General features: G+C 50.0%; 1 protein-coding gene across 2 annotated transcripts in view; it reads right to left on the bottom strand.

The window, feature by feature from the left end:
• Positions 1–13,419, bottom strand: part of Radil (Rap associating with DIL domain) — a 70,076-nt gene extending 56,657 nt beyond the window's left edge. For both annotated transcript variants that reach the window (XM_050163249.1, XM_050163250.1), the window contains exons 1-2: positions 13,348–13,419; positions 6,069–6,667 (exon numbers count right to left, since the gene is read on the bottom strand). In XM_050163249.1, the coding sequence (XP_050019206.1) occupies positions 6,069–6,603 (535 nt within the window). In that variant the 5' untranslated portion in view covers positions 6,604–6,667; positions 13,348–13,419. The remainder of the gene's footprint in view (positions 1–6,068; positions 6,668–13,347) is intronic.
• Between the last annotated feature and the right edge of the window lie 662 nt (positions 13,420–14,081).

Genomic DNA, 14,081 nt, shown 5'->3' with positions numbered 1-14,081 from the left:
TGAGTTCGAGACCAGCCTGGTCTACAAGAACTAGTTCCAGGACAGGCTCCAAAGCCACAGAGAAACCCTGTCTCAGAAAACCAAAAAAAAAAAAAAAATTTAAAGCAAAGAAAATTGTCCTTATGCCTATTATTTGTTTAACATCTGTAATTCCCTCCAGCTCCCGAATCATCCTCCACAACTGGTCTCAAATTTCATGTCTTTTAAACATGTTACATCAGTGCCGCCTTTCACTCCTGGTACAAAGACTACACATCTCTGGCAGTGGCTCATGAGTGTGATGAGATGTCCCTCCCCTGCCCCCTGTGCCTTTGTAAGTTGATGCCTTTGGTAATTTCAGACTGCTGAAGAAAAGCTCTGATTGTTTTGGTTTTCATAAAACCACATGAAACAAATTTTTCCTGCAATGAGCCTACCACCAAGCACCCACTGCAAAAAAAATAAGACTTGGTAGAGAGGCAGCAATTCCCAGATGAAAAGAGAAACAGCAACTGAGTTACTTCCCACCTTCTCCCAAAGCCAGAAATTATTCAAAAATCTGAATCAAGTTGTGAGTTGTGTTCCTCTCATCTGCACACTAGGAAGTTGCAGGCAGTAAGATCAGGAGTTCAGGATCACCCTCTGCAACACAGGGAATTTAAATACAGCTGGATTACATGAGACCCTGTCTCAAAAAAAAATATCTAATTAAGAACAGAAGAAGGGTGCTGGAGAGATGACTCAGGGGTTAAGAGCACTGGCTGCTCTTCCAGAGGTCCAGGTTCAATTCTCAGCATATATATGGCCACCTACTACTGTCTGTAATTCCAGTTCCATAATATCCAACACCCTCACACAGACATACTTGCAGGCAAAATACCATTAAAAAATAAAAATTAACACATTTAAAAAAACAGAAGAAAAATATTCCAAGAGTAAATTACCACAGGAAGTAATTCTTGAGGACAGAATACACAGGACACAACTGGCATACAGAAGAAGCAGTGGCTTCATTATGGCATGTTCCTGGAAGTCCCCAAGCTCCTGCCTGTCCTTAGGTGACAAAACTCATGACAGAATACAGACTCCAAGCCAAGCATTGGTGACAACCTTGACCACCTCCAAAAGTCTTGTGTCTTGGCCACACTGTGCTGAGTAGACTATGTCTTAACTCCCCATTCTCCACCAGAAAATGCCCAACCTAGAATCTTGTGTACACATGAAAGCTGAGCTCCACAGGGCCTCTCTCCTTCAATGTGTGTGTGCATGCGTACATGAGTGTGTGTTCAAGTATCTGCGAGTATGTGGACGTCAAGAGTTTGACATCTACTGTCTTCAGTTGCACTCTAGTTTATTTTTTGGGACAAAGTTTCTTACTGAACCTGGAACTAACTGCTTCACCTAGACTGGCTCGCTAGTGTCCTCCTGTCTCCATCTTCCAGCACTGGAATTACAGCACATGCCACTATGTGCAACTTTTTACATAGCTGCTGGGGGGGATCTAGCTGTATCCTGGTGTTTGCAAGCAAGCGCTTTACTGGCTGAGCCATCTCCCCAAACTCCTACACATTTCACTGACGCCAATAAACGCCAGGTACCACAGCAGACATTAATGGACAGCTCTTTGGTCACTAGTCCAGTGCCTGCTATCACGGTTTCTCTGGCCTCAAATCTCAATGTTCCCTCTGTGCCTGCCTTTTTATGGAGAAGACAGCCAAAGCAAAATAAAGGCATCCTGCCCCGAGGAGGAAACACATCTAAGGCTGAGCAGGAAGAGGTCCAGGACAAACAGTAGTTCCACACCATCCCCATCCTCAAGACACTGAGTTTCCAAGGCCTCCAACCGCCAAAGCAGCCTGTGTCACAAACAGCAGGCCTGACGGCTGAAGGTAGGCTCCAAGCTACCTTGGCCTCCAGGGTAAGAGGCTTGGGTGTCAACAAAAGTTGCTTATCTGAGCTGACTCCATGCATTACTGTCTCATCTAGGCTCCCAACAGAGGGCAGGTCTGCCTACCATTGGATGTGTGGCAATATCTGGAGACATTACTATTACAATGCAGGGTGACAGCCTGGGGGCCAGGGAAGCTGCTCCACACACCAATGTACCAAGGCACCTGCCACAGCAAGGCCTTCCCCCACTCAAAGATGTCCAGGAAGTTGAGGGTGGGAAAAATCAGAGCTAACCACACTCTCCATAAGGATTGAAGGACAGAAGGAGAAACAGCGCAAAGCTGATGACACAGAGCTGCTGTCCCAGCTGTTGTTCCCCCTGCAGAAAGAAAAACACCAGCTACTCGGGAGGCTGAGGTAGGGAATCACAAGTTTGAGGCCAGCACAGACTACATAGTGAGAGCAAGGCCAGGGAAAAGTAATGAGACCTGGTCTCAAAATAAAATATAAAAGGAAATAGAGGGCTGGAGAGAAGGCTCCACGGTTAAGAGAATTTGCTGTACTTCCAGGGGGCCCAAGTTCAGTTTCTAGCACCCGTATCAGGCAGCTCACAACCACCAGCTCCAGGGAATCCAACCCTCTCTTCTGGCCTCTGTGTGTGCATGCATTCATACACACATACATATTTTAAAAAATCTTTTTTTAAAAAAATTAAGGCCGGGTGGTGGTGGCGCATGCCTTTAATCCCAGCACTCAGGAGGCAGAGGCATGTGGATCTCTGTGAGTTCGAGGCCAGCCTGGTCTACAAGAGCTAGTTCCAGGACAGGAACCAAAAAGCTACGGAGAAACCCTGTCTCGAAAAATCAAAAAATAAAAAAATAAAAAAATAAAAAAAGATTAAGGAGCAGCGTGTAGCTGGTGGTAGAGCACTAGGGGTGTGACGCAGTGGTAAAGCCCCTGCCTAGAATCCCCCAGTGAGGGGCTGGCGTGTGGTTCAGTGGTAGAGCCCCTGCCTAGAATCCCCCAGTGAGGGGTTGGGGTGTGGCTCAGTGGTAGAGACCAGCCTAGCATGTGCAAGCCCCTAGTTCCATCTCCAATACTATACTTACTTACTTACACACACACACACACACACACACACACACACACACACACAGAGCCCCAAACAGTCCTGTCCCTCTGACCTCACACTTGATCTTCCCATGACCATAAGCAAGCCTTATCCCTCACGCTTCCTAAGGTGCTGACAAAAACCACATGGCCCTGCCGTCACCCTCCCCACAGTGCATGTAAGTGATTGTCATCTTTATCTCACCGACAGGACACAGAGCCCTCTCCTCATGGCACAGGACCTAAATTCCAGCCCCTGGGAAACCACCAAGAGCTGCCCTCCAGCCCAGCGCTCCACCTCCACCTCCCTCTCAAACAGACAGCCGTATTTTGATAAGCTGGAAAATCAGGAAGTCACAGCACAAAAAAAGCAATGTTTATGGAAAACAGAACCCAAACACAACAAAGGGCATTCCATGGGTGCACTGCAAGCACCCCAATGGTTCACAAGAAGCAGGTGAACTGCCAGCTGGAGCCTCAGTTCCAGCTCCCAGTACCACTTGGCTTCAGGATCTGCCATCCTGGAGCTTCTAATGCTTAAGCCTGAAAGAAGCTCCTAAAAGCCTACAGCAGCTTCTACTGTGGGAACAAGAATGGGGCTGAACCTGGCTGCATAACAAATGCCTTTCTTTAATCCTAGCACTCAGGAGGCAGAGGCAGACTGATCTCTGTGAGTTCCAGCACAGGTCTGTCTATCATCATGTCACTGTGCTGCTATGTTACCTGTGTGTCTGTTGGGCCTGCTCTTCCCTGTGCATCTCCCTAGGTCTAAGCCCACTACTTGGCTCTAAGCAGAGGCTCTACGGTGTGCTGTCATGCCAGGTAAGAATCACTGGGCAAAGATTGAGGCTGTAGTTGAGTGCTAGAGTGCTTGGCTAACATGGGGTGAAGTCCTAGGTTCAATCCCCAGGACTGCTTAAAAGAAAGGTGGGAGGAGGTGTGGCATGGGTATGCCTGTGACAACAAACCCGGCACAATCCTCATAGCCCTTGCCCTGGCCACAGGGCACCTTGGTCACACCCAGAGAAGGATGGCAGCCAGGAGAGTCATCTCTTTGGCTGGACCTGCTTGGGCGGAAACATGACCCCCCACAGCCCAACAAGTGGGTCACTCAGCCTGGCCAATGAAGAATGGACTCTTTATTGGAAAGGTTTTCATAGCCACCAAGGGAGAGAGGCTGTGAGCTGCAGAACTTCCTCTGGCCTGGCCTCATGTGTGTGTAGTGCTGAATGAGGTGGACAGAACACAATTCCACACACTGCACCCACAGCAGCCAGCATCCACATCACACAGACACACAGACCTGGGTACAGGGCACCAGCCGCAGCCAGAAGGTCTCATGGTCTCATCAGGCCTGCTCTGAGCAAAAAGAATGTCCAAAATGTTGCTCTAGGGGCTGAGGAGATGGCTCAGTGAGTAAGAATGCTTGCTGTGCAAACATGAGGATGTGAGTTCAAATCCTCTGCATCACATAAAATGCTAGCTGTGGCCTCATTTTGAGTGTCACACAGAGGAGGACCACTGGGGCTTTCTGGCCACCAACCTAGCTCCAGGCTCAGCGCATGGCTCTGTCTTAAAGAAATAAGAGGAGAATGATATAGGGCAGGATATCTGAAGTCGTCCTATGGCCTCTGTGTTCACACACGGGTACACAAACCTATACATTCACCTCATACACATTACACAAACAAACGCAAAATAAAGTGATGCTCTGCATACTAATATCAAGGTCCTATGTGTGTGTGCGCACGCGTGCACATGTACATTGCCACCATACTTGGTTATAGCAGATCTCTGAAATGATGTGTGGGCCAGCAAGATGGCCCACTTAGTAAAGGCACCTGCTGCATAAATCTAACAAGCCAGAGTTGGAGTCCTAGAACCCACTGTGGGAAGAGGAACCAACTCCACAAAGCTGTTTCCTGAGTGCACCATAACGTATGCATCCACATACCACACACACACACACACACACACACACACACACACACACACTCAGGGCCAGTGAGATGGCTTAGTGGGTAAAAGCACTTGCCACCAAGCCTGACCACTTGAGTTCGAGTCCTGGGACCCAGAAGGTAGAAGAGCCAACTCCCACAGTTTGACCTCTGACTTCCACTCCGATGTCTTCTTTCACTTCCCCGACACAAACAGGCACTCACATATTTAAAACAGAAACAAATCAAAATTTAAAAAAGCAGCAGCTGTCATCATGAGACCTACAACTTTAAAGAACATTTGTGTGGGAGAGATGGCTCAGCAGTTAAGAATACTTGTTGCTCTTGTAGAGGCCCTGGGTTTGAGTCCCATCTTCTACACAGTGGCTCACAACCACCCATAACTCCCAGGCACTCACAGGGTACACATTCATACACATAACATAAATCTTTTTTTTTTGCAAAAGGTCAACTAAAAACTAACCTTGGATATTAGAAAAAAATAAATTCTCACAAAATGACTAATTTCTTTCCACCAACTGAATAATAAAGCAATGGGCTCCAAGTCACCAACCACATCCTTGAGGCCAAAAGCAAGCTAAGCTGACCTACTTCTCAAGTCCACAAGAAGTATGACAACCAACCGTTTCCAGGCTACCCAAGGCACCTGCTACATATCCTCATGCAGCCACTTGGCACCTGAGTCCTCTGGGCTTGGCAATGTCATGAGGGTCTGTGAAGCATCCTTCACTGTCTTTCTATGCAGCAACTCAAAGATTCCTGACGAATTGAAAAGGGTATCTGTGGCAGGCCAACAACCAGGAACACATGGGTCTCTGGGACTAATGAGCTGGATTTGGCCTACAACACTATAGAAGGTAGCAGAAGCCACTGAAAATGAGCCACCAAGTATCCCATAGTCAATGCACTCATCCAATAAGGTTATTCAGACTTGTGAAGACATCAGTGACTCACCACAGCCACCGCGAAACCAAATCCACCTTCCCCGTGTTCTTCTGTCCCCTCTGTCCCCTCCAAGCCATCCTTCCCCATGTTCTTCTGTCCCCTCTGTCCCCTCCAAGCCATCCTTCCCCATGTTCTTCTGTCCCCTCTGTCCCCTCCAAGCCATCCTTCCCCGCCCTGCTTCCTCACCTGCTGTGGTGGTATCCACATCCTTGGCTGCCAGCTCTTCAACATCTGACCTCTTCCTCAGCTCAAACCTCCGGGACAAACCTTCTCGGGGCTTCCATAACTCCTGGATCAAGAGGGGCTTCTCATTGTCCCCAAACACTCGGAAGCACTGGGCCTGCCACCTCTGTCCAGAATCTCCAGCCTGGCCCACAACGTCACATAGTACATACTGGCCAGCACACTCAGGGTCCAGGGCATATCGCTCCAGGGCCTCTTTCACCAGCTCCTGGGCACTGGAGGTGCCAGTGGCCAGAACACTCTTGTAGTGGGTGCCTGTACAAACACTGTCTCCAAACACCTTCAAGACCCCCGGGGCTGAGAGCTGAGTAGAAAGTTCTGCAGGATCATCACTGGCGCCCAGGCTGCTGAAGGTGGGGTCCAGGTCACGATACTTGTAGCTGAGTGTCCGGGACAGCATAGTGGACAGTAGTTGGCTCTGTCGCTTCAGCTTACTTTTGGTGGGAGGAGACATGATGAACTGAGTCCCATAAAACATGGTGGGTGCGTCCTCATGAATAACCACTGAGGCTTTCAGCCAATGGGTGGGGGAAGGCCAGAGCCTGGGAGGACAAAGTGATACAGGTTAGGGCCAGGTATCAGAGGCATCAAGAAAAAGAGACACGAATCCATCCCAGCAGAGGCAATGGTCCTGGGCCACCCTGGCATCCACGCCACCTGGAGCCGGAAACCCAGCAGTGGGGCTGACAAGTCAGAGCCTATGAGGCAAGGGGCAAAGCAGTTCTGATAGACTAGACTGCAGTGCCTTCAGGGAAAGTCACTATGAAGGGAAACAAGGAAGTCACAGTAAGTTATAACCGCCTAGGGCTCTGTGGCTTCTGGGAAGTGTTGGGCACAGGGAACAGCTACTGCAAGTGGACAAGTGACAGCACAGTCTCAGCAGGGCTGCTTCTCTGTCCTGGGGAATATGCTCACCATCTAGCAATGTCACGCCAGAAAAACAACAAACAAGTAACAGAAGGAAACACGCCATAGTCATCTTGGCTGTGAATTCAATTCTTCTATGCCAGTCTATACAAAAGATGAAGGTCATCCCAAACACAAGCAGAGCTGGGGAAATAGTCACAGCTACAGACAGACAGACAGACACACACACACACACACACACACAAATCACATCACATCACAAGCCTTGGGACTGGGGAGATGATCACATCACATCACAAGCCTTGGGACTGGGGAGATGGCAGAGTGGGTAAGGGCACCTGCTGTACAAGTATGAAGACCTGACTTCAAATCTCCAGTACCCATGTCAAACGCTGGGCATGGCTATGCATGCACCTATAACCCCAGCAATTTGTGGGACAGAGACAGGAGTATTACTGGGGCTTGCTAGCTGCCAACCGAGCTCCAGGCTCAGAGAGAAATCCTGTCTCCAAAGAATCTCTCTCTCTCTCTCTCTCTCTCTCTCTCACACACACACACACACACACACACACGCACATGCACACACACATACAAGGGTAACAAGCAACCAGACACTAGAAACACAAACCCCAAGAAAAAGCTGCTCCCCATGACCTGGCAGAGACAACTGGTCCTGACTGGAAGGGATCCCTGGCAGAGGAGGTTAGTCCCAACTAAAGAGATACTTCCTTAGGACTGAAGCTCGGCACAACCACGAGGCCACTAGGCCACAAGGAACAACACAAAGATCGCCTACAGAACCAGTGGAAGCATCCTAGGAATGCATGCAATCCACCCACCATGTTCAGCCACCAGGCCCTCTTCAGAAAGAGGCTGGCCCCCTAGGAGCTCCCAGGGAGCAGGAAGAGCCTGTGTGTAGCAGAATCCTAATCCTAAAGCTCCTAATGTCCTATGGGGGTTAAAGAAGGAATTACCCATCGCCCTCAAAACAGTCTTAGGTCTGGAGAGCCTAGAGAAGGAAATGAGGACTAGAGGCTCTGCCACCAGTAAGGATGAGGGAGAAAAGCTGCATGTATTCATCTCTTGATGACCAGCCCTCACTCCTGCATCGCAAACAAAGGGAGACAGACTGGTGAGCCAAGGGAGGAGTGTTTTCTAGAAACCTCTAAACAAGTGTGCCCAACCTGCAACCCTGGGGCTGTATGTGGTCAATGACAGCTATGAATGACACATAACACAAAACTGTAAATGTATTTAAAACATGAGGCTTTTTGGTGGTTTTATTTTGCACCGTGCTCAAGTGTCAGCTTTGTAGATGATATCACGTTGCAATGTCAAAAGATTGGACACACCCGCTAATGACTCAGGACCCAGAGAAAGCAGCACAGGGACCTGCCACTGTGACTCCAGCTTGTAAGCTCCGCTGAAGTCCCCAGCCTCCACTCACCCACATTTTTATGGGCTGGAGAAGGATTTTAGTGGTGGCTTAAGGCTTCAGAACCACCCACGGAACTCTTCAAAAGACTCTCAGGAGGCTAACAGGACTCCCGTCAAACCCAATGACCTCAGACTGACACACAGACCACAAGCAAGAAGGGGAGAACCAACTAAAAGAAAAAAAAAACCTGTCTTCCAATCTCTACATATGTGTCGTGGTGTGTGCACACATGCAATAAATGTAAAATAATTTTAAAAAGAATCTTGGGGCTAGAGAGATGATTCAATGGTTAAAAACAAGTTTGTTTGGCCGGGCAGTGGTGGTGCATGCCTTTAATTCCAGCACCTGGGAGGCAGAGGCAGGCGGGTCTCTGTGAGTTCAAGACCAGCCTGGTCTACAAGAGCTAGTTCCAGGACAGGCTCCAAAGCCACAGAGAAACCCTGTCTCCATAACCCCCCCCCCCAAAAAAAAAAAGGTTTGTTTTTAAAAGACTTGGATCAAGCAGATGTGTGGTCCACATCTACAATTACATCAGTTGGGAGATGAAGGCACAAAGACCAGGAGTTTAAGGTCAACCTCAACTACACAGAAAACTGAGAAAACTGTACCACGAATAATAAAAACCCAGAGACAGATGTTGGGTGAGTTTTTATTATTCTTGCTACAGAAAGCTGCAGTCCAGTGTGGGACACAAAAGATCTAGTCTCAAACAAAAACAAAAACAGAAACAAACAGAAACCCAAGGCCAAACAAACCCTCAGAAAGCCAGGAATTGTAATATTGCAATCCCAGCAACTTCCAGGAGGCTGAGGCAGGAGAATCTTGCTTTGGAGGCCAACCTGAGCTACAAACACAGCAAGATCCTGTTTCAAAGCAAAGACTCCACAGGCAGCCAAACAATGCAACTGACCAGACCTCCAGCTGACACTGAGAATCAGATTTCTTCCTACTCTTTTCCTGAGGCCCCTCCCACCGCCAGCAGCAACACAAGTGAAGTTGGAAAAGCAAGCCACAAAACCTCCTCAGCCAGCTGACCTAGGTGCCTGGGCTTTGTGGGAGGGGTCTGAGCTCTTCCAGAGCCTCCAGAGAGCTTTAATACTCAAGCCTGAGCTCCCAAAGGACTAGCAACTGTCCTGCAGGATGGCTCTAGTTTCACCAAAATCCATTCCCCGCCACAAAGTCTTTAGTGATGTACCAGCTCTCTGGAGACTTGAACTTGCCTAAAAATAGCTGCTGTCCAGAGAAAAGTGGCCAGAAAATTGAAATGCAAAAGGTTCTTTTGGGTCTCTGTGAAGAAAGTTATGGAGAGATCAAAGTATTATGTCTCTTCCCGGGGATCCTGAGACAAGTGTCCTCGGCAACCCCGAGAAGCCTAGAACTGATTATGCTCCTCTGCATGGGACTGTCACTTAAACCACAACAAAAGCATTCTCAAGGAGCTGGAGAGATGGCTCAGTGCTTAAGAGTGCTGGCTCTGTAAGCATAAGGACCTGAGTTTGAATCCCTAGCACCCACATAAAAAGCTGGTTATGTCTGCACATGCCTATAACCTCAGCCCCTGGGTGACACACAGATTCCAGGCACTGAGCCTCCGCCAGCAGAGAAGTCCCCTGTGTTTCATGGAAGCAGCAGGGGAGAATTAAGTGTTGTGGAGGCCGTGTCTTCTGAGAATGTGTGCTGGCTAGAGGCTTCCAAGGAAGAGACAGGTCGTTCCTGAGAGCTCCCGGCTTCGGCTGCTCTAGCCTCCGGCTTCGGCTGCTCTAGCCTCTGCTTGTGTAGGTACTGGTACACACATCCCCACACACTTGTATGCATGCCCTACCCCACCACACATTTTTCTGAAAAGCATGCATCACAGTGTCTTCACACACAAACATGGTATTAGAGTTCGGTCCCTAGAACCGGTGTGAAAAGCCCAGCATCATGGCGTGTGCACCAGGTCTCAGGGAATGAAGGCAAGAGGAACCCTGGGATTCCCTGTCTGGCCAGTTTATGGAGTCCCAAGCCAGTGAGAGAGTGTCTGAGAAACACAAGGTGAACAGCTCTTGAGTGATCCCTCCCAAGACTGATCTCTGGCCTCTACATGCATACACACCCCTTCCTTGGAAGCCTCTAGACCAGCACACATTCTCAAATGACACAGCCTCCACAACACTTGGTCCCCCCTGCCACTTCCATGAAGCACAGGGGACACCTGTGCTGAAGGATCCTCCTTGTCGAAAGTCTAACCCAGGTGGGCAACATTGCAGCCCCAGCCACTGAAGCTTGTGGCCCTAAAAGTCATGGGTTCTGGAGACCACAATGTCAAAATGTCCTTAAGCAGAAGAAGAGTCACAAAGTAAACCCCAGTGTTTAAAGGCCCAGATCCAATGCAGAAATGGACTGGCATCTTGTACCCTGGCTGTACATCTAACTGGACTACTTTAACAGAATAGAAATGTTAACGATGGTGGTGTGCACACCCAAAATCCCAGTCGTCTGGAGGTGGAGGCAGGAGGGTCAAGAGCTCAAGGTCATCCTCAGCTACCCAGGACAGCCTGGGCGCCGTGAGACAATGCCTAAAGAGAAAGGGTGAGGAGGAGAATGGAAGCTGCTATGGCTCACATATATAACTACCGCACTCAGGAGGCTATGGCAGAAGGACTGCATGGCAAGGCCGGCCTGGGATGCAGCATGAGTTCCAGACCAACTGGGGCTGAGAGACGCTATCAAAAGGGGGGTAACAGAGGCAGAGATGTTCCTCACATGCATTGAGCATTAGGTTCCATTCCCAGCACTGCGTAAGCTAAGCACGGAGGCACGTGCCTGTGGTCCCAGAGTTCAGGAGGTAGAGACCGAACAATCAGAAGTTCAAGGTCACTGGGCCTTCAAGATGGCAAAGGAGCTTGCTGTCAAGCCTGATGTTCAATTCCTGTATCTCACATGCCAGAAGGAGAAAATGGACTCACAAAAGTGGTCCTCTGACCCCCCCAAATTTTTCCTCTGAGCACCAACTGAGCATGTGCACGCACACAGAGAATATTAAATTTAAATATTAAAAATCTTTATAAATTTAAAACATGTACACATAGAGAAATAATAAATAAATGAATGCAAAAAATTAAGTTGATGGTCATCCTTGGCTATTCAAAGAGTTTGAGGCCAGCCAAGGCTACACACAGCCCTATCTCAAAATACATACGTAAAAAAAGAAAAAGGAAATAAATGGGAAAAGTACAAGTACATAACTACTAGATCCCCTCCAGGAACCTCAGGAGCACGGGATGCAGACTGGACCTTCATAAGTGCCCCTCCCTCCTGTCTAAGACGGACTGGAAAATCATGAAGAACAGGAGGCAGCAGAAATTGGGTGAGGTGACTCATTCCTCTCTAACATTCCCCTTCCTAGCCCCTCAAAGTTCCAGTGAATGCTGAGCTTTAGATTTTCCAGAAAGCTTGCTTTGATGGCCATCCTCACCACAGCCACCAAAGAGAGTGGGCCCTAGGGGTGTTCACCTGCTCCCAGGCCACTTCCCTTCCTAATCACAGAGTCAAGAGTGCAGCCTGTTTGTCCAAACAGGACAAAAATGTTTCTCAAAAGGCCACTTGGAATCCAGGGAAAGTCCTACAGAGAAGAGCACGCCCTGGGTAACCAGATCTGTTTTTCTGGAAGTATGACCTGTCTTTTCCTTTTCTGCCCAATTCTCGCCTCTGACACACAAACATTTGGGGACAGCCCAGGTCCCGGAGAGTCAGAGTACAGGCAAGGCTCTTGCTGCAGCTGCCTCATAAACTCTCCCTTTTCTTGTTCTCCAAGAAGAGTCCCATTTTTGCTTTTAAAAAAAGAAAAATAAAAAAAAGGTTAAGTCACAGCGACTAGGCAGGCAGTGAGGTCAGTGGCGGCTGACATGGGTGGAGGGACATGTCTGTTCCAACAGGACAATGTGGAACACATTATCATTCCAACAGGAGGGAAAAAAAACGAACAGTCAACTTTGGTGCATTATCCTCCTCCCCTCTTCCACAAATCCTATCTTTATGGCTCCAGCTGGAGGGAGGCTTTAAATGTGAGCATAATTCAATCAGGTTCCATTTGGAGCTAGTCACTTAGCAAAAGGGGACTGACTGACTTCTCCCAGTGGAATTAGGGACAGGCTCCTCTCTGGAATGCACAAGAGGTGGCCCGCAGCACCGAGACACAGGTAATCAAATTCTTTTTGGTAATTCAGATTAACCAAACACTCAACGGGCGACAAAGGCTGGCCCGGCAGGTCTGCAGCCTGTCAGGCCCCCATCCCAGGGCTCCCCAGGGACAGAAGCCAGATCCCTCTGAGGGCCTCAGAGCTCCTGCCCAGCATCTGTCTCAGGCGCAGTACTTGTCGGGGGGGGGGGCTGGATGCAAATGGCACAGAAATAGCTGGGGAAACAATGCCTCTCGCGGGTACACGGGTGGGGAGGCGACACTCCTGCGGGACGGGTGTAGGCGTGGGGTGTCACCACCATCCTGGTGGGAGAGTGTGGGATTCCCTCCGAGCTTTTTCGGGATGCCCCAGGTTAGATTCCATCTCCTTGGCACCGCCAGGTAAACTGAGGCCTGATAGGGTCCCTTCACCACGAATGACATTGCCCGGATCTCCCCCTAGAATCCCACGGGGCCATGCCACCCGCGCCCACCCGGCCTTCGGGTCCAGCTCCCCCGGGCCACTCCAGGCCCCGTGCGCTCGCCGGTTTCCATGGCAACCGAGCAAGCCTGCCTCTTTCGCGCCGGGACTCGCTGCGGGGACCGTGACCAGCGCGGCCCCGCCCCAGCGCGTGCCCCGCCACCCGTGTCTCAGCCCGCGGTCTCCGCGCCTTCCGCGGGTCCCCGTCGTAGCCCAGAGGCAACTCCTGAGCCATCCTCGGCCTCCCCCGACCTTCCTTCTCGCGCCCCGCACTCACCTCAGCTCAGCCCGTCAGCCGCGTCCCCCGCGCGCGGCTCCCACGCCCGCCGTTAGCCGAGCTGGCGCCCGGCTCGAGGCGCCTCCTGCCGGCCGCGCAACGGACAGGGCGAGGCTTCCGAGGGGGCGGGGCCTCCGGGGCGGAGCCTGTGAGGGTGGGGAGCCCGGCGAGGTGAACGGAAACCTGACACCTCAGCGCCCAATGGGCAGAGACGAAGCCTTGAGTGGGCGGGGTCACACGTACTGGGGCGGGCCTGGACCCGGGGAAATATAGGTTGTGCGCTAGCGTCCCCTTCTGGCAGCCAACGGCAGGGGCGATTCCCTAAGAGGTGTGGCTTTCGGGGTGGGTGTGGCCTCCCACGACGGGCACGTGGAATATCAAGGGGCGGGGCCTCAGCCAAGAGGAGCGTGGCCGATTCTAACCCGTCCTCTGCTCTATGGTCAAGTAGGCTAGGTGGTGGTCGGCCTCCACTCCAGATAGTGGACAAGTGTGGAGGGTGGACAAGAGTGGAGGGATGGACAAGGGTGTACAAGCAAGCACCTTGATATTTACAAACATGCATGAAATGGACCGGGAACAGGGAGACCAGAATTTTGTTTCATTTAACATATTTTTATTGATTGATTGATAATTGCATACGTATATATACTGTATGTTATCAATATTTACACCATTTCTATAATTTTAATATATTCTTTGTAGAATTTTTTTGGTTTTTTTTTTTTTTTTTTTTT

This window comes from Alexandromys fortis, unplaced genomic scaffold, assembly GCF_014885135.2.
Source record: "Alexandromys fortis isolate MF-2015 unplaced genomic scaffold, M_Fortis_MF-2015_v1.1 scaffold_144, whole genome shotgun sequence".
NCBI lineage: Eukaryota > Metazoa > Chordata > Mammalia > Rodentia > Cricetidae > Alexandromys > Alexandromys fortis.
This window is presented reverse-complemented; position numbering and strand designations above follow the sequence as displayed.